We start from the raw sequence: 27774 nt of genomic DNA on the forward strand, positions 1-27774 counted from the left end.
TAATAAATTACAGAAAGCCATTACAAAAATCGTATTTGAAACAAATAGGATTTTATCATGGCGGTATAAAATACATGAATTTTTCTTTCCATAAAATTGTGGAATTCATATCGAAGAGGGAATATTCGATTGCTCGAAAAGTTTGCAGCGTTTTTATCCTAAATTTCTATCGAATATTGAAATGTTCCAAAAAATAACGCTCTTAGTTGGATACGAAAGAGAATCAGGGAAGAACATTAAAAATTCTTTCGTAAAACAGGTTTCTTCTCTCAGTGAGACAATCTTAAATTTCATAAATCCAAGAAATATTCAACCTTAACTGAATTGTATTAATATAATATATATAGTAATATAACGTAATATAACGAATATAATGTACCCACGTTATTATTTATCGTGGTTTTTGCGAAACGTAATGATAACTTTCGTAAAACTAGAAAATCTAGACGAGAGAGATAGCGACGAAAAAAATATCAAGGGAATCCTTGGAATTTTCTTTTGGAGCCATGACGTTAAAAAACGAAATTCGATAGCATAAATCGATCTTTAAAAAAATGTCAAATAAAACTTTCGTAACGACGCGATATCGGCCTTCAATGGGCTAATACGTTTTAAAGTTCCAGTTAAATTCAATCTTAAGTTTACCTTTGCGTTTAATTTTAACTTGTAGTGAGATTATAAGAATAGGGAGGAAGCTTCTGTAACGAGAACAGTGTACAAGATAAGACAAGAGACAGTAAATGCAGATGTAACTGGAAGTCATCCAATGTCGGAAGGCATGAATAACAAATAAATAAAGAAATTACACTTACGAATGGCGTACACGCAAGTGTCATCGATTGATGGTGCGGCAGCGAAATGAAAAAGAGAGGGAACAGAGTTCTCGCTCTGTCTATTATTCGTCGTTGTTATTGCATTCGGTCACGAGCTCGTTTCATTTTATTTTCCTCTCTCATTTTTCCTCTTTCGTTTCAACGCCGGCTGAACGTTAAATAAAGCACGTCGAACGCGAAAATCCGCAATTTAAAAGTTTCTTTGTTAACGACCTGTCGTTGCTACTTGTCGCGTTAAAGGTAACGCGACGAATCGCGATCCTCTTTTGAAAGTTTCCAAACTGCGCGACTACCTAGTCAAACGAGAGGAAAGCTTACCTTCTTGTCTCTTTTCCCTCTTCGGTTACAAAATCCAAGCTTTTAAAAGGAACACTAGTCGACTGGATAAAGTTTAACTCGAACGAATCACAATACCGTGCGCAACCTGGCAAATCGCAAACACTTTCACGCACGTATCGTGTTTTATTCGATCACGTTACATTTGCTTTCGATGGAATCACTCGCATCGTACAACTGTCACGAACCTGACGTACAAAATTCAATATACGAAGTTCGCTGAAGAAAATGGAACCGCGTATTTGTCGCAGAAACTGCCAAACTGGTTGAAACGATCGATAGATTTAGATTTTCTGTGTTTATCGAGATAGAAACGTTAATTACATTGTACGAAAGCAACACGTGAGAAACATGATGAATCACGTTTCAAGTGTTTCGTAGTACAACGATTCTAAGAATCGATTTAAAAATCAAATCGCTTTTTCAAACATACCATAAGATCCTAATCAACTGGCATTCGTAATAGCGAAAATTTGTACTTTCCAATACCACCATATCTCTGTATCTATCTTTCGCTCTCGATAAACATCATTTAAATATCGAGGTTGCTTCCTGATTGCCGTAAACTTTGATCGATTCGTTAGTTTCTCTCGAACGTTGAATCACAGAAGCTACTAACGGAATCGAGTACACCTCGTAAAACGTTACATATGTAGAAAGTCTTTTTACTTTTTAAACAGCCACTTTTACTTTTCACTGGACATCCGCGTCTTTCGCCGCATCCGTTACTTCTCTCACAGGCCTTTAATCTCCTCGTAATTGAACGTTCCACTGTCGACAGAAATCGTTAGCCTAACAGGCCTGCTAAAGTAAAACAATGAGATAGCCCGCTGAAATTAATGGCTATTTCTTATTACGCGTTGTTCGAAGCCCCGGAATTGCCAAGTTTAATAACATGGTCGCTAGCGTTTCACGATATTAAATTCTGTGTTTAAAATCGTAGACGATACGCGTATCGAGATCTTGTTTACCAGATTTTAACTATTCGTCAAATCTAAAACGATCACTGTTAATACACTGTTAATAACACTGTTAATAAAAACTGCTGTTTCTAACCAGAACGCATGAAAATTAATATCTTTTAATCAGTCAATTCTTCGGAACATCTCCGAGATCTTTCTCGATGTCTTTCATAAGTCAAAAGGAGGATGTTAAAAAATGTCGAAAAAGAAGCATCAATCCGAAACGTGATGAGAAAGTTGGGAAAGAGGAGCGCGATGATGAAAAAGTAGCAGAAGTCAAACTTATCTGCGCGTTACACGTAACTTTCATTTTCTTCGCATTTCGATTCAGCTACGGAATAATTATTCGTCCATGTCGACGTAATAATTCTTCGGGAATTCCGCTGATAAATCGGTGGAAGTTTGAAATCGAGCAAAATCCGAAGTACCAGCAGATCGTTGCTACGTGAGAACAATAGCCAACAACGATCTCGCGGTGCTTCGAATTCGTTCGGTTTCAAACTTCGATTGATTTATCACCAGAATTTCTAAAGAATTGTTTCCTAGATGAATCCGTATCTGTTCGCTGTCATTTTCTCGTCTCCGTGCTCGTTTATTTTTAACTTGCCAGTCGTATTTCGGATAAACGATAACGTGCATTTTTCGTTGCTCGACAGATGCTCTTCGATGTCCGACAAGAATTTTTCGTCCGCGTGAACGCTGAAAAATGCCAGTTTTCTAATATTCTCCTTTGAAATCATTGAAACGAACGTGGATTTCTAGCGGCAGAAACGGAACAGCGACAATTTGAACATTTCCTCGTGGGAAATCATTTCATTGTTAACGAAGATGTGTCAACGGACGAGCGCATAGATCCCGTGTAGCTCCCTCGATCCTCGTTTAACATCTGGATCCGAGCACGCCAGTAATGTCGCTTCAACCTCGTGTCATGTTGATCGTATCGACAAATACGACTGCCGCTCGTCGATAGCCAATTCCCACTGCTGAATATTCACCAAGCTTGGATATGACTCAGAAAAATATTTAAACACCTATAGAAACTTTCTCTGCGTATATTTTATACGTGTAATACAAGATATATTGAAATTTCATCATTGTAACGAATCACGTGAATCACAATTATACTGAGGAAGTTTGAGCAGAATCTGAGAGTGTACAGAGAAATCGGACGATATTTAGTGCAAATATAATATCACAAAAGTATTGAAACGACTGATTATCCATTGTAATTAGTAAACCTTGTTGAGGTTGACTGATAGAGGAACGAGTGGATGAATTTGTAATAGAAAAATATATTGAAATAAGTATAGCTATAGGTATAGTGCATGCTGATCCACATCTTCATTCTTACAGTGTTACAATACAACAGGAAGAATATAATATCACAAAAGTATTTCAACAACTGATTATCCATTGTAATTAGTAAACCTTGTTGAGGTTGACTGATAGAGGAACGAGTGGATGAATTTGTAACAGAAAAATATATTGAAATAAGTATAGCTATAGGTATAGTGCATACTGATCCACATCTTCATTCTTACAGTGTTACAATACAACAGAAAGAATATAATATCACAAAGGTATTTAAACAACTGATTATCCATTGCAATTAGTAAAACTTGTTGAGGTTGACTGATAGAGCAACGAGTGGATGAATTTGTAATAGAAAAATATATTGAAATAAGTATAGCTATAAGTATAGTGCATGCTGATCCACATCTTCATTCTTACAATGTTACAATACAACAGGAAGAATATAATATCACAAAGGTATTTAAACAACTGATTATCCATTGCAATTAGTAAAACTTGTTGAGGTTGACTGATAGAGCAACGAGTGGATGAATTTGTAACAGAAAAATATATTGAAATAAGTATAGCTATAGGTATAGTGTACGCTGATCCACATCCTCATTCTTACAGTGTTACAATACAACAGAAAGAATATAGCTGAAAGTTACAGGAAACAGCAATAGAAATCTACTTATAGCTCTTTTGTTTCTAGACTTTGTAATCCAAAACAAAATTTATATTCAAGGGCGCAATAATATGGACCTCTCCTTATTTTGAAATATTTTCACTAAATTCTATTCTCTTCGTCTGCAGGTCACGGATATACAAAAGAAAAAGTTTTTTTATTATTTAATTCGTACTTTACAATTTGTCCAGCTGGACATTTGGTAAATTTTTCTAACTTAATTGCTAAATAACAGGTGGATTGCTACCCCCAGCGGGATACCATCTTCGAGTTTGACTATTTTATTTTTTTAGTCAGGTCAGTGGGGTGTTTTATTTTTAGTTTTCTGTCTATGAGAGTTTTGCTCGCTTCAGCAGCCAGCTGGTTTAAAAGAAAAGGTGTAGAATTTTTCTTGAAGTAATTACTTGTACAGAACTCATCTTTCTCATTTATTGTAGAATATTGGCATGAACAATTGTCTGAAACATACAGATGTAACAGAAATAATGTACAAATGATCACGGGACGATTCCCTACCAAAGAGTAAAAAAGAAAAATATGAAACAAAATTTGTCCGTCCGAGGCTTAATATCGGAGAAAATCGACTTTGAAAATTTGCTTAATATATAAATATGTGAATATGACTAGGTACGAGTGAACAATCAGATGGAGATTATTCTACGTGCGAGTATAAGCGAGAAATGTGGAACAGAACTTTCCCGTTTAAGAATTCATTTTCAAGAAGGTAAAGTTGGTTCATGTTTATTTAATAGTCGGTCTACTATACGAGTATGATAAATCTTCAATCTTACTTTCCTCGAAAACAAAACGTCTTCTGAAAAAATCTTATTCCACATCTTCGACTTATTTTTACACCTGGAATAATATCCTATCGATTACGTTCTCCTATTTAGCCTGCGATTAGCCACGTTCAAGTATACTTGATCAATTTTCAGACTCGATTTTCTCGAAAACTAAGCTTCTCGATCAATCGCCTCGTGATCGTTTGTACGTGTTACTAACACAACTGTACATTATTATACGTATATCGTACATCGATATTTCAAAAAGCTCCTAGTTGCGATGAACGTCCGTTGTAACTTCTATACACATTCTAAGATTGATTTCATATTCTACCTGTATAATCGGGTCAATCCTGTCCCACAACGGTGCGAACGAACGTACAAAATGCCTGCTATAACGCGCATAATAGAAATTTTCTTTGACAAGTGGTCGAATATCAATGTAAGTCACCGTGTATCGTACAACCCCTATTCTCTGCCGCTTCCCATTTCTCGCAGACGTACAACCCTTTCTACTACTTCTCTTTACACCCTCTCGATGTTTCCCTCAAGAACCATTGTTGAACTTGTAGCCCCTCGCTTTGATATTTGCTTTCTTGCTGAATCACTTTCGAACGCGCACTTGGAATTTTATCGCTGTTTCTCTCCCTCTTTCTTCGACGTTCCCCTCGCTCTTCGCTTTCATCTTCCCGTATGAGCCGCACCATGACCATCTATCAGCTATGAAAGCTTAATTCGATTGGACTTCGCGCTCAACGGTGCGAAATTAGACGATCGAACAACGCCGGCTTCCATGTATCTTTTTCGCGATTAAACGCTTCTGGTTTCGGTACGGCCACGAGCTGCCTGCGATTCAGCGTTACTCCGTTATTATCATAAATCATTTACTTGGTCGTCACTTCCGCTCAACTTAGTTTCGTTACCCGATAATCGTTCGCAGTCAATCAATCTCTCGTCTTTTCCGACGTTATTAAATTATGACGATTAGTGATCGATACGGTGAATTTAGTACGAACAGCAATAATCGCGTCCAATATTTACGAGCACGAGAAGAGAAACGAGGAACAGTTGGAATAACTTTACGATCTGATTAACATCATCTGTGCAAGAATATTTGGAATGACGGTAATACTTCGTTTTAAATTCTATTTATTTATTTTAACTCTGTTGGTAACTCCATTTATTTGAACGATATATCGGTAGCCGATTAAATGAAGTTTTGCCAAATTGAATTCGCTTGCGCGCACGTGAACTCTTATTATACGAACGAAAAATTATAGTTAGCGGATAATCTATAATAAATTCATTTTGTCTCTACTGTCCAGTCACCGGTATTTCAAACAATTTATTTATACCTTCGTCTTCCTCTCTTTCCATGTGTTCCATAACATTTTATCGACCACTCTACCGAAGTATTTCCTAAAAGTCCGTGGCGCAAGAAAGACCACGAACGAGTAGCGCTATTGCAAGGAATACGCAAATGTTCGTTTCTAATATAAAATAAGCGATCACGTAGTTGTCATTACGAGACCGCTATCGTGTCTATTTTGCATGGTACTGTACTTCCAAACATCTACGGGAAAATGAAACTTGGCGAAATTGCACCTCAAGGTATGTAGAGAACGAGATCACGTGCCCGGGCTTTACGTAATTACGATTTGAGTTAACTCTGTTCGAAAATGCAAATTATGCACACCGATTCGACAATCCTCGACCGCCTGATTCTAGAGTTGCAAAGCGTGTTTATCAAACGAATGCGCGCTTAATACATTGTTTGCTGCGGTAATAACACTGAAGATCCGCGATCGGAATGCAAATTCAAGCAAACCCATTTTACTTTAATATCAAAAGCATCAGATCAACATTCGCCCTCGCTAGAGTCTGATTTATCCTCAGACGTTTGAGTATCTCGAAGCTTCCTTACTCTGTCACTATGCACATGTGTGTGTGTGTGTGCACATTCGATGTGGCAAGAAAGCAATAAGACCAGCGAAAAATAAAATATATCGACAGACAACATAAAAGTTCCGAAATAATCCCAAAACGACCCAACTTAATTTTAATTTCCAAGCTATTTCTTAGAAGCAGAGATTTCACGCAGATTATCGCAAGTAACCTCTCGTCACATGTTTCACACGCATTCCAAGTCAATTATCTTCACTTAAATACGTTTAATTTTCATTTCCATGATATTTATTAGAAGCGGGTATCTGGTACAGATCATCGAAGTATTTGGACAGTCGATTATTCGTTGTATCAACAAGCGACAATATTTAGAACAAAGCCAACGTTTCGCATTCATGCTACAAATATATGTAACCTTCATCTAACGATAAATCTATGTTTCCACTATGTAATTTACCGCTTCTACATACAGAGCGTTCACGCTATTAGTTTGCAGCGTTGTTCTCGTAAACGATAAATTACGAGGGAAAAATGAAAAATTAGCGAATGCTTCAAAAGTGGACTGCGTGTTCACCGTAATATCTTCTTCGCGAGTGCATAGATGCAGGTGCATTTTGCAGTCGCGCAATCTTCTTTTTAATGGAAATCTTCCTTTTTTTTCTTTTTTTATATGTATCGAATCTTTTCGTCGGTCTACGGAAAAAAGTATCAGGATAACATGGTCGAAAATTAATTAGTTTACAGGATATTCGAATTCTAACTTCGTAGAATATCGTATGAAAAACAAGGAGAGACACAACGCGCTACCCCTGTATTTATATTTTTGCTCTGTCTCGCATATGATAAATTCTACAAACTCTGCAATACGATATGTTCCATCGCAAAATGCACATGCATTTGCAAAGAGTATTATCGCGAATATACAGCTCAATTCGAAGTTCGTTCGTATTATTTCCTCTTTCACTTTTCCCTCGAACCTATCGTTCACGAGAGAAACGCTGAGAACTAAACACCGACGCTGAGAATTCCACCAACGTAATCATAAAATTTCGTAGAAATGAACTTTGGAAAAATGTCGTACAACAGCGTTCGGTGTTCAAGTACTTCGTCGCTGTATTTTATCGAACATTTTCTATAGTCTATCGTTCGCTATCTATCGTTGCTTATGGTACGATAGACACCTAGGGGACTTTCCCGGGTGGAAACACGGAAGCAACGATGAGTTGTTACGATAAGATAAAGTTAAAATATCCTCTGAACTAATCAGTTTTCGAATATGTTGCTCTAATACTTGTTTGCGTAGAACGAAGAGAGGATTCGATGTATACACAGAAGCAGAACTCCAAAGCGAGGAAGGAATTTTTGCACTTGCGAAAATATATTATCGTAAATACGTGGTTCACTTTGAGCAGTCCGTCCTTTTTCTCTTTCACGTTTTCCTCGTATTTATCGTTTACGAGGAAAAAACACTGCCACCTGATAACGCGAACACCCTGTATATTTTCCAATTGCTTGCAAATTCCACCAATAACCGCTCGTCAATGTTAATATATTTCGCGTTGTTCGCCTTAAGCTGGCGTAGTACTACGCTTCGTTCTCCTTCGTCTCGACTATTTTCTTTTCATTAGCTACAAGTCTCTCGTAAAAGACTGAAATACTCGGTAATATTGGCATACTTAATTTCAAACTCTTGACTCCATTCTAATTTTTCGAATAATTATCCTCGCATTTCACACCATTTTATGTTAGTCGAATATTTATTCCTCCGATATAATTTCTTATTCGTTCGTTTATTTCTTTCTATTTACGGATATATCGTAGTACATCATTTTATTCTCACATGCCACGCAGATATTTCTTTGCAAATATATTATAGTACGCACTATACATCGTCGTATCTCGTAGTTTCTGAAAACTTGATACAACACACAAAACGCATTCGTAAAAATGACAAGCGTTCGAAAACTTCTGTCGCTATATTTCGTCTCTGTGCCTCGTCCAACATTTTGTTACATCGTTCGCGTATCGTTCGCTGTCCATCGTTGCTTATGGTTCGATAAGCAGCTAGGGGATTTTCTCGAACGAGAATGGAAGCAACGACAAGTTGTTGGATTCCGATGGGCGAATTAACGAGGCTCGGAATCACGTTCCGTGCACCGTCCAGGGATTATCAAATAGAGGCTGGCATGTTTGACAAGTAGCGTTTTAATTTAACGTTGATTAGCGGATCGCTGCTGGGGATTATGGTCCGGCTACACAGACTAAACAGTTACATCGCGCAGCAACGAGCTTCGACGTATTGTACGTATCCACTCGTGGTAAAGCTAGCTGCATACTTGCTTTGCCCTGCGTCCTTGCTAATTGCGTTCATCGGCCGGCTGCAACACGATGCACCAGGATTACTAGCGATACATGCCACCGATAAAACGGACCAAGGCGTGCGCCAGCGTGAGCATGAGCGCGGCCATCGCCGCGACTAAACGTTATCGCGATCTACTTCCTCGAGCGAAACCAATTAAACGAAAGTTTCAGTCGCGAAATGTCGAGCCACGTCGATGATTAGTTGCGTCTAGACCGAGCATTTCTACGCCAATTCCTGCTATCGTCAATAGAAATTGAACAAATAGAATCTCGGTAGAAAATTGTTTCGTCTGTTAATTTTAACATTGCTCCGTGTCACATATTTCACGTGGTATCCTATAAAAATCTTCATCGCTACAATGCTATATATGCTATAAATTGCATAGATACATTACACGCTGGAATAATACGAAATCGTCATCGATATATTAGACGTAATATTGGCCGCTAGGAAGGTTCGTTCCGATTTTTAAGGAGTTTAACAGAATAATAAAATTGCAAGCAAATCGCGCTAAAAAAAACGTTACTGGAAGTATCTGTAAATACGCTGATTGAATTTTAACAAAATATTACACTTGTTACATGCTGCTCGGGAAGTTCGTTGGGATCTTTAAGGAATTTGGTCGATATAAAAATTCATATTGAAAAGTTTGAGAGATTCTGAGAAGATGGGATGTTCAAACTGCGTGAAAGACGGGGAAAGGCTGTGGAAGAAAATGGCATCTACATAATTCAATAAATGATCGAATCGAAATGTAAATCGGAACGAACTTTCCGAGCGATCTTTTCCATTTTTTCAGTCGCTTCAAAAATACGCGGAAATTCATGCTGTACATTCGTTCAAAATAATTTTAAGCTTGTCAGAGTGTCGTCATATCGTCCTCGAAGTGTTAAGTATTGTAGAAAGCGTTATTTTTGGACATTTTATATGTATTCTTTCCTTATTCGATGCATCGTGTGCAACATTGCACTTTCAAATTTCCCATAAACGCATCAAATTCTGCAATCCGATTATGATTAAAGCTCGAACGAGATCAAACAATTAGAAGCCAATGCGTCCACTGTTTTTCATTAAACAACACAGTGATGCCGGAATCATAGTCAATAAACGTTTATGCAAGTTATTTCTCTTTTATGAAAGCGGCTAAATATTATAACAAATACCACGCTATTTTCTAGCCACTGTGTCTATTTTATTTTCATCGTACCATTTTTCATATCCTATGCATCGTGTGCAACATTGCTCTTTCAAATTTCCCATAAACGCATCAAAATCTGCAATCCGATTATGATTGAAGTTCGAACGAGATCAAACAATTAGAAGCCAATGCGTCCACTATTTTTCATTTAAATAACGCAGTGATACCGGATTCACAGTCAGCAAACGTTTATGCAAGTTATATATCTTTTATGAAGACGGCTAAATATTCTAACAGATACCACGCTGTTTTATTTTCATCCTACTATTTCAATAATAATTATCTATACATGTAAATATTATACACGGTGGTTGGTAACTGGTGGTACAAGCGGAAAAGGGGTGATTCTACGCGAAAAAAGAAGTCGAAAATATAGAATAACAATTTTTCGTTCGAGGCTTTGTTTTCGAGAAAATCGACTTTGAATTTTCGCTCGGTACGCGTGCGGTACGTTATAACGGATCTCACTGTAGATCGTTGTCTCGATGAAAAAATTAAAAAAAAACAAAATTTTTATTCTATATTTTCGACTTCTTTTTTCACGTAGAATCACCCCCTTTCCGCTTGTACCACCAGTTACCAACCACCCTGTATAATTGTAATTAAAAGTACAATCAGAGACTGATTTTTCTAGTGTTAGTTCCGACTGCTGATTGACTCAATTGAAAAAAGAGAAACCCGAAGAACTACGAACACGTCGTCTAATTATCCTGAAAGTTTGAAACCTAGAAAGAAAAGAACTAAATAAATAACGAGAGAAACGATTTTAGATCGAGGAATCTGCATACTACACGCGAATCTTAGATATCTTTGTATCACAATCGATCAACCTTCTACCATTGTATGTTATCAACTGATCCACAATTTAGAATTCGATTCCTATGGCTGTTTGATATGGACGATGGACAAGAAAGATCGATCCCATTCAATTCGATATCGATTTCAGCATATTGTCGTAGTAGAAACGGTATCGCGTGGTTCGATAGCTTTTCATCGGCGCGGTGAATATAACAGAGTTTACCTCTGTGCAAGATAAATCGATGACAAAGCATACCTCTTCGACGAGTAATGGAACGACTAAGATGTGGGCGATATGAAAACAGTCGAAACACAGAATTTTTCATAATCTTCGATGCGTTCTACAACGCAGCACTCGTCGAGCGTTCGACGAATATTACATTTTTTTACAGCTTCGTTAACGACTTTCTTTCGTTGCTTCGTTCAGCTTCGTTTTAGTAATATTGTAAAAATCGATTGGATCTTTTAATTACCGAACTCAGTTAATTTCTCGATTTTAATATAAAAGATGAATAATATCGCTGCGTTTACGAAGTCTTGATTACTGCCTGCGGGTTCTTCGTGAAACCGATATAAAATGTGAGAAAATCCGCAATTTGAACTTTTTATCAGAGCGTTCGCCCTAAATTCGGCTTTGTCCGAGTTCGTTATTTCGCGAAATAGCTTTTTTATGGATAACTGTAAATAAAATTCGAATAAAAAGAAAGAGAAATATATACGGAAGTAATGCACAGGCGTATTTATGTATACAGAGAATGAAAATATAAAAGAAACTTTATGTTATTCCAATTCGCATAGGGGATTCGCGAAATTAATTATTAAATTAATTCCAGTCACAATATTTTTCATTTTCAACCGTGCGTTCGCCTTTCCTCTTGTCTCTTTGTTAATATACTGTTTGGAAAATGTAATCTCCGGCAATTTTACACCGCTATACTGGTTAACATCGGTAAATATAGGTCACAAGTATGTTGATAAATACCAAGAGGAAACTAATCGAGTCGCATCGTCGATGCATGTTTTACGAGATCAGATCGAATTTCATATACTTTATGCATTTTTCACGCAAAAATGTACGGAATACACGTAGTATGCAAAACTATATGAAATATTCAAAGTGCTTGCGATAATCGCACTGCAGATTTTCATGCATTATCATATTTGTATTAAAAAAGCCAGTGAGAAAAGGAAACGTACATGGAAATTTGTTTCGTCTATTAAGAACCACAAAGAGTATTCAACTCTGACGTTTAACGTATAATATTTTATATATTTTTGTATACTACGCGAAGAGTCTATGGATAAAAAGGGGGGGGGGAACTTTGGTCAAAATTTGACATTTCTCGCAAAACGAAAATTTATCTTTCGATATATAATGTCACAGCCGCATACTGTCTCACATATCAAAATAAAACATTCTATTCCTCATTTTTCTATTTATTTTATTCTGCTTCGTACCCAACTTTCGCCAGATCCGAAATATTCCTCTTTCTCGCACTCTTCTTTTTTAACATCCCCCATTTTTCCCTATAATACACTTCAATCTCTTACAACTACTGTAAAACTGGCAAAATTTTCATTCTACTTAACGCGACGTAGCGGGTGATAAAGAGCAGAGGAAAAAAATGTTAAACTCAAACTTCGTTAAAACTGACATTCCCCGTGGTCCTTTCATATGCGATCTGTGGACTTCCGCACCTTCCAATTTATTATAAATGCAAAAAAATCCGCAGTCCGATGATTATATTCGGTACGTGAGAAAGACCTGCATTTAGGTTCTCCAATTAGTTTCTTTCTACGCATATAACTATTCATAAAAATATAACATGGCATCGCATAAACGGTAGTCCAGTCTTGATATTCCACTTTACCCTACTTATTTTTATGGTTTACTGCTGAAGCAGGGAAAAGCCATCAAAAGTAAAAGACATAAACATGAGCGTAAACTGATCGTTGAAAATACATGGCAATCGTTTATATCAATTCACTACTCGTAACTCGATGTTAAATTCACCGCACGCTGGACAAGAAAAACGAAATCGAGGACGGAATACTGTAAACGCCAGCGTCGATAAAATAAAGCTACAAATATTTACCGATTGCTTTGAAAGGGGCAAGGATCGTCGTAAAATATACCATTGCTTTTATCCGATATCCCGACGTCGTTCTTTGTATGGAAAAAAAGGATTGAAGGCTTTAAAAGCACAAATCAAAAGCATTTCACTGTTGGAAAGGATCCGTTGTGTACCGTAAATCGCGTTACGGCCAATCGATGAGGAACGAAAGAAGAAGAATAGAAGAAATTTTTGGAACGAATGTTTTCGCGTCTGAATTCCCAGTCTCTTTGAATATTTCCGATACAACGCGAAACGAAGATATTACGTTCGCTGATACAAAACGTTTCCCTTATCGCTATCGTTTGAAGATTTTCGCTTCGAAACGTTTATATTCCTGCATACGCGATATTTCAGAAAGTTGGAATTTCAACAGCATATAGCATTCAACGGGGCAAACAAAGAGCCTAAAAAAACCTGAGTACAAATATGATAAATATGCAAAAAACGCATATGACATTTAAGCAAAATGTGTCGGTGATACGTTTAATATAAATTTCTACGGGAAGATATTTAGTCATAAATATTAACAATATTTTTGCAATGGTTCTGGCATGTTACAGTATGTCTTGTAATAAACTATAAACTACTTTTTCATATCTGCGGTTATTAACGCATGCAAATCTGAAATTTTTCGTAACAGTGTTTCTTCTTCCACGTGCAATTCACGTAAACACGACAAATGCGAAACGACTGTAAAAATGAGATGTCAATTTCTTAACCGAATTCAAAACGCAAATTGCTAAATCTTCCGCTCAAGCAACGTACTATACAAGTTTGAACCCAACTTCATGAAACGTCCTGTATATTGGGTGTTTCAGAAATTTTTATTTTTCGATTTCTCGGCCGAAAGTAACGAGAGAAAAGAAAGTGTCTTCTTTCTCGTAACAGCTACTTTCCCATCGTAATAGAACGTTATTGCGTTCGCGCGCTCGCCTTCCAACAATTTGCTTGAAATTTCTTTACATGCAGGAGCTTAAATTCTAATTTGAGGCGACCGAAACTTTTTTCGTGACAACTCCGTGGAATCCACCAGCGGGTTTCGTACAACGAACACCATTCGTCAATTGAAACCGTCGAAGCAATTTAGTCGAACGACTCTACTTTGTCAATGAGTTACGGTCGGCTGACTATTAGTCGTCACGTGGTGATACTACTGCAAGTAGATGAGCTGCATATGCAATCAGACCCCAGATGTTTACTCGGTTCGCAAGCCACCAGCTCCGCTCTCCTTTCCTCAATTTCTGCGTTACACGCTTGCAGGACGATTCGGAAAGTGCATTGAAATTCAAATCGGCGTTTCCAATTCGCCTAATATTCTGCACGAATTAATTCATCGCGGTATCTTTAGCGTAAATCGACTTTCTTCCAGTTAGAAGTTAGAAGTGTGAACATACCTTACTTTATATATAGAATGAGCAAATACCGTTTACTAATATCTTCTACACACTTCAACAATATATTTTACACGTTTTGCTTACGACGAAACAACGAATGCGAATGGTTTGTTGAAATAACCGAAGCCTCGTTATAATATGTCGCTATCAACTGTTACCAAGGCGCCACGATGGTCACCCGTGACCATCAATAAGATAAACGGTCCATTGGGGAAGAATGTCGTCTTACATCTATAGGATCTCACTACAATTAATTTATTTAAAATGGATTAAACAGGTGTTGGTTAAACAGGAAACGATGGTTGTTTAACGTGAACTAAATACAATAACGCACTATAATTAAGACAACTAAATAGTTAATTTGCAACTCTCGTTACCACGGTTCCAACGCTCTCTCTCACGCGGACCACACTCTCTCGACAACGCAATTCGCACTTCCTGACGTCTCGATTAACACTCCCTGACTTCTCAACTAACACTGACTGTTAATTCGTCTTTCTCCCTTAGCATCCCTTGGTCTTTTGTCTTAGCCCCACCACGCACGTGTTCCGCAACCGCTCGTGGCCAAGGTCACGCAGGCCTTTTCCGCCTAACTATTCGATCGAAGTACCGACGATACATTGTTGGGCCTGTCGGCACTTCGACTTTCTCGCGACTTTGTTTACAGTTAGCCCGATATCTCTTAGGCCTCTCGTTCACGATACTACACATCGTCAATTTATTATTATTTTGCCATTATATGCTTTGAATAATAAAAATACTCCCGTGGCGTCCTGAGCGAAACATGTGATTTCGACGTGGCAATCAAAGTGTTAGTATATTTTTGGCATTCTTTCAAGCTTCTTTCTTCTAAGATCTCTTTTCTAGCTTCTACACGTTCTTTATGAGATTTAATCGAATCGAAGTATTTATAACATTACGACAAATCACTCGTTTGTCCTTAATCGATCAACGCGTCAAAATTTAAATCTTTTAATTGTACTTTCTCATCGCATTTCTTGAGAGGCGGTATAAAATAAACAAAATTCAATTTTGTCAGTGAAAAGTGATTTCACTGGGAACAGGATACAGAAGTTATAGTAATGTTTACACGCCGTTGCTTCATATTCCATATGTCCTGTTTTAAAGTATTTTTTCGACCGATTCCAATCTCCCAGTCTCTCTCGCTTTACTCGTTCCAACAGTGGTATTTTGAAATCTATCCGACCAAATGTTCACAGCTGTTACGACCGATGGATGAAATCACGTTTATCTTCTTTACAGCCTATCCTGTCTAACTGATTAAATTTAATATCGAGTCTGGATTTTCGACCAAATTCAAATAATGGAAATTACGTCACACAATGTCCACTCCCGTCCAGAAATAAACCAGCGCAACTGTGGCGAATCTACGTTATAGTAAGAATTTAATGGATAATAAAATTAAATATTTTCTCATTTAAAAGCACGATGGAAAATCTAATCGTACAAGTATAAAAATTAACGATTTGCTTTCGACACGTTGATTCCAAGCATTCTATAAATTATTGCGCGAATGGCATTCAAATTTTCACAGACTTCGTTGAGTTTTTTAGCTAATTGGTCGAAAATTTACCCGACGAATTTTAGATAAGAAAGACTGTCGATTCCACCTTTTCAATTACAACGTAACATCATAAATTATTATTCAGAAACCAATTATTACTCAGTGCGTAGACGCTTGTGCATATATTCTACGTATAGATAGTGTCTCAAAGCCAAAACCATCAGAGAGTTGTGGTAAAGTTAGTTTCATCGAATAACGTTCGCTGTGCTCTCATAGCCGGCTGATTCAACCGATTTCAATATCATTGGAAACGTCTAGAGCTTGTTAACGATTATTAAAATAACAAACCTGCACGGAAGCTTGGTAATTAATCAACTTCGTTATTACGTGTAACGATCGCTCAGGCCTTCCGATTCCAATGTATCGAAAATCTTAGATCAACTTAATTAAATGATGGCAAACTGTGGTGATATAATCCTTATATAATTCTTAATTCATTCTTCGCCTGTAAGTGTGGCAAATGACATTTCAATATCTCCATTATGTAAGCTACATCGTTACTTTGCACGAACAAATAATTCTCGCCAATTAATTATTCCTTTAACAATCGAAATTAATTATTTTAGACGAAACCAACAGGTGTGCCAACAACTGCAAACGACAAGAAACGATGAAAATTTACATATCGATGGAAAGACCTGTACGAGGAATATCATATATAGCCGGAGCAAAGTTTATTAATTCAGCTCGATAAATCGTCGACGTGCTACGACTTTATATCGTCCTCCCTTCGATCACGTCTGTTCTTCAAATTTGTCAAAGAAATAAAAGGAAAAAGAAGAAGAGGGAAAAGAAAATCCATTCTCTTTTCAATAAATTTTAGGACATGGCCGGAATTAAAGCCAGATAACTTAAGCTAGGAAAACGGCACAAGCTGTGGGGTTAAATTAGTGGCGGAGAAATTCAACGGGTGACAGTTTCTCAGATAAGGGATTCCCCGTCGGGCATATAACCGGTCATAATACGCGAAATAGGGCAAGTATGCCTGGATAAACTGATTATCTGCACACACGGTCGCCATCTTTTGTCCGCATGCTCGAAAAACGCACGCTCCTCCGATGGCTTATCGAGAAACGTGGCTTGGGAAGCTTACGTTCCCTGAAGAAAGCCTGGAAAGTAGAATTTCTGGTTGCTCGATCAAATTCCATTAACCTTCGTTACTTCGTCGATCGGATATCGCCCTCTGGCAGAAGAATTTCTATAATTACGGAAATTATTATAATATTTCTATAAAGCGAGATTAAAGTTCGTACAGTTAATCCGAAGCATCGACTCGTCATTCGCAATGGTAATAATCTTTTTATTTATGAATTGCCCATTTTTCATCCGTCATTTCATTTTTGTGGAAGTAGGTTGCGTGATATTTCCGCGTCTAACAGGACAATTCGATCGACTACACTTTCTACAAGATCGTCGATTTCGTATTCGATTTCAAACACGTAATTAGTATTCAACGTTTCGAAAAAGAAATCTTATTTTCGTAAATTCATTTGTCAGAAGGAAATGCCAGAGATAATTGAATATCGATTTAAAAAAATATTTATGCTTTTCTCACGATTAGTTTAATTTATAGAGTCGATGAACACACCACTTACACGTTTATACTCGCAACGCAAAGTTCCGAAACGAAATAAGCTAGCGAAATGATGAACGAGGTAGCTGTCAAGACAATTAACAAATAACAGCTATTACTATACCGTTAAAGCACTCTTCTTTTCAGTTTAAAAGCAAAATGGAAATAACGAGTGAAAGGCTATACGTATACGTTAACAGCAGTCAAGGGGTTAACGATGAAATTATACTATTGCGAATAGAATTTCTCGCCGCAAAGGTGAAAAGATTGCGAGTCAAAAATCGTAGGTGGCAGCTTGCGGATGAAACGTACGATTGAAATTTTATCAAGCTTCTTGATCTTGATGTGCTTTTAGATCGATCGGCTGCCAGTAAATAGAAACTCCACGTAACATTTCATCGAGATAAACCGTAACAATAGCATTTCTTTCTCGCGACTCGAGTTGCTCTTACGAGCAAATAAGAAATAAAGAAGAAAGAGCAGAGATAATGCAGCTTTTAGCCTCTATGCCTTTGATGGATAGCGTACTATTTGTCACGTCGCAATGTTTCCGCGTTGCATTTCGACAGAATTGCAGGAAGATCGATTGGAATAGTAAATGTATCAGGTGACAATACGCAAAGCCGAATTCTCCAGAGGATTTCGTACTATCTCAGCGAATATAAAGGGCGAGTCTGAGAAAATGTACATCGACTTTACGTCAGTAGTTCTCGCTATTCTTATAGACGTGCAACAGGTTCAATGCATTTCTCTCTTCGCACTCAGCTTTTTCTACGTTTTGTCGATACTGGATTTTATTTAAAAACGACACATTTCTCTTCGATCGGATAGTTCGATGTCATTCCAATCGCAGAGATGGGGAAAAATGGATAAACAAAAATTCGATGGGTGAAAAACGTGTTTCAACGTGAATTAGGTTGGCAGAATCCTGTTTTAATTCTTTTCACCGCCGTATGCTATACAATCTCGTGCTCGCTTGACTTTTTCCTTCAGCCATATCGCACTTACGGAATCCGAGTATTTCAATGGAAACGCTTCCCCTAATCCGACCGTACTTACTTTACGCCCATTTCGCAATAAATGTTTCACGCGAGAAAGGGAATTTTATTGAAATCCAAAAGAATCCTGCTTTTGTCACGAATGCTAAAACTGAATAAAAACGAAATGGCAACTAAAAACAGACGACGAGGATGACGACGACGACGACGACGACGACGACGACGACGACGACGACGTTTCATTTGGGCGAACCGCCCAATCTCTTTCAAACTGTCGTGCCAGTTCGGATATACTTTAAAGGCTGAAGTGGCGTTAATTTTAGATCGGGAAAACTTCCGTGAAATATCCGACTTGACAAGGTCCGCTAGCCAGCCCTGTTATCGTTGGCACATTCGTTAGTAACGATATCGACGGTTTCCTCCTACTTCTCTTAATCTCGATTTACTCCTGCAATTTATTGTTTAATTGAACGAAAAGCTGGCGCGCTTCGTTAAACTGGCTCTATCCATCCGCTAATCGATCGCGTTTCTCCCGATTCTTCGTACTATTTTTAATTTATCGGTTGCACGGTTTTAGATTCGCGAAATAACGAGCTCTCACTCGAAAATAACCGTCGTTATTTCTCCACCGTTTCTTATTACACGCGGAAGAACCTGGCCTATTATTAGCAGAGGTTCGAGTCGTATAGTTCGAATCTTAGGTTTAAAAAAAGTTGTCTTAAAAAAAGATTCATTAAAGCGTTTTTTATATTACACGTGAGTGAAACGCGCTCACCCTCGGATCTTCTCGCTCAATTTCGTCGCTGGCCCCTTCTTAACCCTGCGAGGTCGCGGTCCTAAAAATTCCGTGCTGCCGATCGTTGGAAACGACGCGACACGACGCGACCTGACGAAATCGATGAAACGAAAGATCCACGAAATTACGTCGCCCCCGCGAGGACAAAATTTTCGCTTCCCTCCCGATCTTTCGTGAACGAATCTGTCGATCGACCGTCCATCTCGTTTTTCTAAGAGCATATCCGTGTCGATACGTTGGCCATATTTATTCATGGCGTGACAAGCGGCCAGTGGTGATTCAGAAATTCACACAAACCGACCTACGTATATACGTTTATCGCTGATGGTACGCAAAAAAGGGAATGGAAAAAAAATTTACACGGTCACGCTTACTTCCACAAATGTTTATCGCGAGCTTTCTTTACCGTCTCGCCCCTCGAATCTTAAATAGTTCGAACGCACGGCACGCAATCCGTTTCAGCGCTAGAATTTATAAGGGCAACTATGACCTTTGGAGAGGAAAAAAAAAAAAACAGAGGACAAAGACGGTATAAATTTTCTGAAAGCGTTCATGAATCGCTGCGTCATTTCATTCTAGTTGATCGATTTGCAATTACAATATATGTGAATTTTGCCAGGGTGTATAAATTAATGGCGAATTGGTAACTGGAAGCAACAAATTTACCGTTTAAACATCAACAGCTCGTATCAACGACCGAAGCTTTCCTGTTAATCCTGAGAAATCCTTTGAAGCTGTCTCATGATCCAAACATTTAACAAAATAATTCTACAAATTTTTCTTTTATCATTGCACGTCTATCTCTCTTAAAATTAATTTAATCGCGTCGCAATATTCCGCTATACGTTTTTATCTTCACAAAGAATGAAATCATTTTACTTCCAGTTCATTTTCTAACTACGATACATACCGTCAAAGATTAAGCAAAAGTCGAAATACTTTTGAGCGACAGTAACATGGCAGTGATAATCGCGCAAGTGTACTCACCACTCTACAGCATGATGTCTTGTGAATGTCGAGCTGGTAGTGTCGAGACGATACGTCGATAAAAACAATCCAACCGAGGAGGATCACTCTGTACATTGCACTATGCACTTCACTGTAATAAGGTTACGTCGTACTTGTTACGAAGATTATCCACGCGGTACTTATTCCCTTATATAAGTGATTCATTAAAGCAACATGTCACTTTCGTCTTATCGATTCGAACGTCGAAACACGACTGCCGTTCCGACACGTGCGATAAGTCAAAATCGTCAAGGGTACGACTAATAAACATTCGTGGTGTATCGTTGATCCGATACAACGTTCTGAACAGAGCGAGCAAACTGGTGTTTGTTATGATCGAGCATTTTTTGCTCCTACTCGATCGTATAATTCACAAAAGTATTTGGTGAGTGTTTACGATAGAAAAATCGAACGTGCTATATTATGAGCGTTATATATTAGGTCGGTGGATGTGAGATATTACTTTATTTTATATATTCGTATTATATAACGATATTACATATAATAATTTTAAATATTATATTAGAACTTTTATGCGAGTTTAAATTTGTTGCGCCAGTATTTTTCATTAAATTTTATCGTATTGTTAAGAAGACGTTTACTATGAATGACGTGTATTGAACGTGTAGATGATTGATAACGAAGGTACCAAAACCTCATTATTGATCATCGGGGATAGTCAGAGTACTGGCGAGTGTTTTTCGAGAAAATGTCGAAAATCTAGAATAAAGCGTCGATGCTGTTTCCGAGAGAATCGACTTTGAGAATTCATCGAAAACGTATCGGTAGAAGTATCGAGCAAACGTGTAAAAACTTCGCTTTCTTGGAAACAGAGTCGATCGAAAGGATTTATGTGAAAGAACTCATTTTTTGAAAAACTTATTTTGCCCTGTGACGCGGAATAACATCTTGCCGAGGGTCTGCTCGTATTCAGTTAGAAATTAGCCAAGTTTACGCGTCTTTCACGAATTTCTATAGCCAATTTTCTCGAAGAAATTTATATACCCGATTCCCTCGGCAACAAAGTATCGGAGGAACTGTATTCCGTGGAATCACTGTCTCGCTAATTGTACATGATCACTGGGACACTCTGTATATTTATGACAATGCTGCCTCGTTGTAATACTAATTAATAAATAATAAATAATAAAAAGTTTCATACACAAGAGAAGTTGCATGCGACAAAAATTTTCGTACAATACGTTCGAACAAATTTTCTACAAGTGTTCAAATACCTTCGCGAGTCACTGTATATCGTGGCTGATCATAGAGATCGTCTACCCTAAATTTCAGTTGTTTCCAGCTGAGATCACAAATTCGAAAGATTATCAAAAAGATGAAGCTGCGATCGCAGTCACGACTGACAAAGGAGGGAAGAAGTTAATTACGTATTCACGAGGAATAGACTGAACGTGTACGGTTATGATGTTTCGTTCGTGCTTTGATTGCTCACGAAGCAGTTTGTAAAGCAGATATCAGTTTCGGTATGTGCGGCTATAACGAACGGAAGTCGAAATAAATTAATCAGACAACGAAATTATATCGTATTTACGCTTTCAATAATTTCAGTGCCAATCGAGTGGTGGACGCGTGGAATAAAGCAACACTGGGGAACCTGTATACAGAGGATCCACGAGAAGCTGTTTATGCGGCTACTTTGATATCCAGTGAATAGAAGGCAGCAGAAGAATTAATCGAAGCCAGTTAACGAAGCTCTCGTGTGTGAATATACCTATATCATACATGCAATCTTCGGTGAATAATAGCGATCGAATAATTCAGGAGCGCGTTAGCCTTCGTAAGGTTAGTTCAACTCGGCATCCCTATAGTCACTTGATATTGGAAAACTTAATCGAATTCGCAGCGATTAAACACGAGCCGATTATAAGATAACTTGTATACGAGGATATCGGGGCAAGTCTATTTATTCTATGGTGGTAGAAGAAGAAAAGAAATTCCTTGCCATAATTAGACATTCGACTGTGATATTCACGCTATCACGAGCCCCGGATGACGATATACGAATAATTCACTGGAACAACGAGAACGACGAATGACAGCGACGAATCGATAATAGAAATGGGCGGTAAACTCCATAGGGTAGATTCGTAATTGAACCACTTTATACGTTGTATTCCTTTTTTTTTTTCTTTCTTTCTTTCTTTTTTATTATTATTTTTAACTAGAGCGAAGAAGCAAGCGCAGTCGTCGCGAAGCGGGTATCCCCTCGTGTGGCAACAGGAAAATGCAAAAATCCTCATTAGCGTTTGGCGGGGCAAGATGAAAAGTAACGAGCGGCGGCTGCTCGGAATAAATAAGCTAAGAGAATAATCTAAAATGCGAAGAAGAATCGTCGACGAAAAGCAGCAGGTCGTTGTCGAACGCGGTTGCCCGATTCGCCTGGTTTTTCGAGGCAACAGGACTAAAGGAGGGTAGAATCGGGCAGAAAAGAGGGTGGTGGATGCTGAGTGAGAAAGGAAGCGAAAGGGAGAAACAGAGTGAGAGAGTAAGAGAGTTGGAGGGAGGAAAACGTAGGAGGGGGCGAGAGGAGGCTGTGCTCGGGGTGCGGAAGAGTCAGTGCGCGGCGAGGCGCGCCAGCTGCCGCACGTCATGATTCTACCCCAGGTGAGCTACGAATTTACCCAGAAACATCACAGCACGCTCTTCACTTTAAAACGGGACCGCCAAAATTCGTGACTATATACCACTAATATATACATATATGTATATACATCTTTGCGTACAACTATTACAAAATGATTGTCTTTCACACCAACCCCTCGTGCATGAGACCAGTGTGCTCGATTGAACGGCGTACATCTTCACGTTGCTCGATTTGCTTTCAATCTGTCCAAACACCAGCACGTTACATCAACCAGCATGATTAACTACATCGCTCTCTTCGTTCACGTTTCTCATTCTTCTCTTTCTTCTACCTGTGCTTTCGTGTCCTTCGTACACATCGTGCATCGTGTGGCAAATAGATGGCCGCGACGTCGGACGAAATTATAATCGAACGATCCTCGAGCATCCGTCGGGACACGGAGAAACCTCGTTTACGATACTAGACGTAATATCGACACCGTACTGTTAGCGTATCGTCGAGTGAAACGCCGGGATCACCAGATAGACCAAGTGGCTGCGCGACACGTCGATCGAGGATTTCATGGGAATCGATTCCCTGCACCGAGAACAACAGATCTGCTTCTCGACCGCTCGTAACGAGTGTCGTGTAGCAAATAAAAATTGACGAAAAGGCAGGCGAGGCTCTTCATCGCACACACATGCACACACACACACACACTCTCTTTCTCTTTCTCTCTCTTTCTCTGTATTTCTCCAGCCTGAGGACAGTCTCTGATCAAGCTGCTATTGTTTTCCAATGATGGTCACTCGTCCGATTGATCTTTTTTAACGACTCCGTTTCGCTCTTTCTCGCACTCTTTTATGGTGAACTGTGTATGAAACCAGCGGGGAATATCGTGACAACGCGCACCCTATTGCCTTCTACCAGAGGAAAGCGTAAAGTGATTTTGCACCGTGCAAACAAACTTTATTTCTCGATTCATTTACGGCGGACGCTTTGTTTGCCCGCGTAATTGACAGCCCGTCGAACGTGAATTAATCTTTTGCGCGCAATCGGGCGTGATAAATCTCCATCGGCGAAAATTTCAATTTTCACATGCGAAGACTCGGCTCTACGTATATCCAAGTTTCTTAAGCTACCTCGAGTGTTGTACAGCTACGGTTTTTCTATCCCATGCTCTTCTCCTCTTCTCGATCGATCGATTGCCAGCGATTTGAATATCTTCATTCGCCGGAGTGGCGTTCGGCAAACGCAGCTTGTTGGAACAGGATCGCAACAGGTTCTCTCCAGCACCTCGATCGTTATCATCTTAATCGCACTAATTTATTCCTCCGGACTGTTCGTTAGATTTTTCGCTCGTTCCCTCCCAATCATGTTCGCTCGTGTCCCCCTCGCTTTTTCTCAATATCCTCAGGCAACGATTATCTCGTGGTTTGCACGACGAATTAAAGACACTCAGCCGTCAAGTCAAAAGTATTATAAGTGTCTTCTGCATACTACGTGCGACGGAGGAAGAAGAAAGGTTGTGCGCGGAAAATGAACGCGCCTTCTCGACGGCGGCAACTCAATTTCGTGGCAGAGCAATGAAAAGGGAAGTGTTACGGCGAGGCTGCGACGAGGCCTGAAACTTATGCATGCTACGCGACAGAATTATGCCGCGCGTCGACCATCGAAATCTTTAACGTGACAAGAGACTCGTATCGACATAATAGAAGAAAAGATGGACGAGGAGAACGAACCGCATCGCTTTGTGATTTTACACAGTCTTTCCATAATAACGTTTATCATTCCGAGTCGTTTGTTCTTTTACGGAGGACTCGAGTTTCTCTTCGACCGAACAATTTCCTGTGCAACTTCGAAACGCATCTTGAACATTCCGCTCTCGAGGGAAGTGTCAGCCAGCCGGTTCTCGTCGAGTTTTTCATTCCACCAGACGGCGGGCCTCTTTGATCTTCGAAATTTTTTCCAACTGCTTTCGAATAGCGATGTTTCTATCGAGTCAAGATCAAGGAAAGTTTGATTCGTACGAGTGTTCGCCATGAAAACGTTCTTTGATTCTTTTAATCACCGTTTATGGACGCTTCTCTTACGTGACGATCCTTTCCGTTTGCGACGATTTTAGATTTGAATTTGTAGAATTTTTACGAGTGTTGTGGCTTTTGCAACGATTCTCCGATCGTTATTCAGTGAGATGTTATCGTAATTCAATTTCGCCTGCGGGATTTTAACGAATTAAGGAAGCTGTCGATGTCAGCTTTTGATCAACGCTTCCGAAGAGGAAAAATATCAATTTTTCCAGGCAGATCCACGAATCGGGAAACGCTGACTCGGGTTAATCTCGTTTGTATGAATCTGATTTAGTCGGCGATTTGATTCAAAGAAGCGCCGCGAACTCTATAAAATAAGGAGTACGATTGCGGTCTGTCAGAATGGAAATATTTCCGAGGGTGTAACGACGTCTGAGTTTCCAAGAGGGTGAAGAGTTATTCCTGGCCCGATTATGGCATCTTTACCTGCTGGTTCCAGCAACTTCAGCCGAGACACGCCAAAAGTTGAAGAAAAATTTCTATCGATGACGAAAAATTCTCTGTCTTTTATTCCAGTAACATGGTTCGAAGCTTCGATATTATTTCAAAAATGTTCGATCGAACGATAGATCGAACGGTACAGGTGTACCCTCGAGTGAGAGGAAAGAGCTCCTTCGGGCGACATACGCGGAACGCAAATGGTATCGCCGACAAAAACGTTGCTCGATTTAAAAAGGACAATTTCGATGGATCCGATTTGATCCGACCCTCGAGAACGCCGAACAGGGAATAGAATTCAAAAGGAAAATCCCAACTCGATATCGGAACTTGAATCGTGGGTCCCCGTGTCATCGTTCAGAACGGACTCTTCGATCTTTGTCGGTGTGTCGAAAAAATATTTTCCCGCTTCAAGTGCCCCAAGTTAACACTCCACTTAACGATCGAACGACACGGTGGTCATCGGTGGTCATCACATTTTTCTACGTTTCTTAGAAGCATTGCAACGAATAGGATAAATTTCACGTACTAACGAATCTTCAACAGTGCGAATGACTCAGATAACACTGACGAGGGAAAGTGCTCCGATACGATATGCTATTTGGCAAAAATTATTTCTTACGGTGTATATCTCGATCTATCGCGGCGAGATATGTAAAACACGCGTGGCAATCGGCGTCTTAACGCGATACATTCGATCGATTAGAGTCGAGGAAAACGTAACAATTTTGTCAGCAAGGCAAATAATCATTTTTCCGCTCCGATTGCGAGTAGATGGTTCGGCTACCGATCGTGTGAAATATGTGATTTAATCTACGCGATATCGCAATTGACTCTGATGGTCGGAGATTGAAAGTTGGTGCGCGAAATCGAGTGTCAGGTGACGGCTGATACATCCGCGAAACGTCTACACAGGGGCAGCAATCAACCTTTACCCATCCAATTTCGATCGAAACAATTTGGAAGAAAGTCGGAAACGGCTATAAAGTTAACCGAGCAAACTCCACTTTCTTAAAGCCCGATTTTCCCGAGGGTCCGAACGCCGAGAGGCGTGACTCGATCCCTTATCCCAGGGTAGGAAACAATCTCTTTGTAATTACAGAGCAGCTCTTCGATATTTTTTATGGAGCATGCTGACTCTAGAAAGGTCTACCCTACCCTAGGCATCCCAATCACGGTTGGTTTCCTAAGGATTTACCAGCTCGGTTCACCTTACGTCTTCGATGTATCCTCTCCATCTTGGGTTGGTGGACAACAGAGAGAAGACCACGACGATACGTACAATCGATAGCTCGTAACGGATGGTTGACAATCTGTCGCAATGTGACGGTGTTTCTTGCATTTGCTTGGAAAGCCTGTTCGTGGCGAAGAAATTTTGTGACAAGTTTCGAGTACGATCCATAACTCTTCTTGCTTCTCACTCGCAAAAGTATCCCGACAGCTCTCGCAGAACTTTCTTATGGATTTTCTTATGAATACATTTTGCCGCAAAGAGACAAACTCATCGTGATTATAACAATGAAACTCGAAAGCAATCTACGTAGAAATTACCAGACATTTATCGCGAGCATACATTCGTTGAAAAATTAGTATACGAATGGTAGTCTTGGATGTACAATTAGCGCTAGAAATGGTCTCGCTAATTGATATAACGAATAATTGACTTTTCACGTACTTTGGCAATCTCAAGGAACCCTTCCAATAAACGTCTCGCAACTTCCATGTACAGTCTGAAATCCGTTTGAAATTTCACCAATATAATAGCTGCGGTCGTGTCTCGTTACGATACTAACGAGAGTTAAAAATACTTTCCTGAGCCACTGTATCTTGTAGAATCTGATGGATTATCTGGCTGGGCAGCGATTGCACGCAAACTACTTCCGGTTAGAAGGGCAAAGGGCTTGCCGAGTACGCCTGTTGCGCGTTAAGGCCACAACTTTGCTATCAATTACCGACAATGATAGATCGACGTACTCCGGCAAAACTGCTTGATGAGTTTCTTTAATTACGATCCTCTTCTCGTTAAGCTTCTGCATA

At 39.2% G+C, this 27774-nt stretch overlaps 2 protein-coding genes across 3 annotated transcripts in view; one reads left to right on the forward strand and one right to left on the reverse strand.

Annotated features, from left to right (window-relative positions):
• Positions 1 to 20917, reverse strand: part of LOC138184025 (uncharacterized) — an 84055-nt gene extending 63138 nt beyond the window's left edge. For both annotated transcript variants that reach the window (XM_069121655.1, XM_069121654.1), the window contains exon 1: positions 20605 to 20917. The gene's annotated coding sequence lies outside the window, so the exon portion shown is untranslated. The remainder of the gene's footprint in view (positions 1 to 20604) is intronic.
• Positions 20918 to 23207: 2290 nt separating this feature from the next.
• Dop1 (dopamine receptor, D1) overlaps positions 23208 to 27774 on the forward strand; it is a 59953-nt gene continuing 55386 nt past the window's right edge. The window contains exon 1 of the mRNA XM_069121778.1: positions 23208 to 23250. Coding sequence (XP_068977879.1) covers positions 23236 to 23250 — 15 coding nt within the window. The 5' untranslated portion in view covers positions 23208 to 23235. The remainder of the gene's footprint in view (positions 23251 to 27774) is intronic.

This window comes from Bombus flavifrons, chromosome 10 (assembly GCF_040668555.2).
Source record: "Bombus flavifrons isolate JBK064 chromosome 10, iyBomFlav1_principal, whole genome shotgun sequence".
Classification (NCBI taxonomy): Eukaryota; Metazoa; Arthropoda; class Insecta; order Hymenoptera; family Apidae; genus Bombus; species Bombus flavifrons.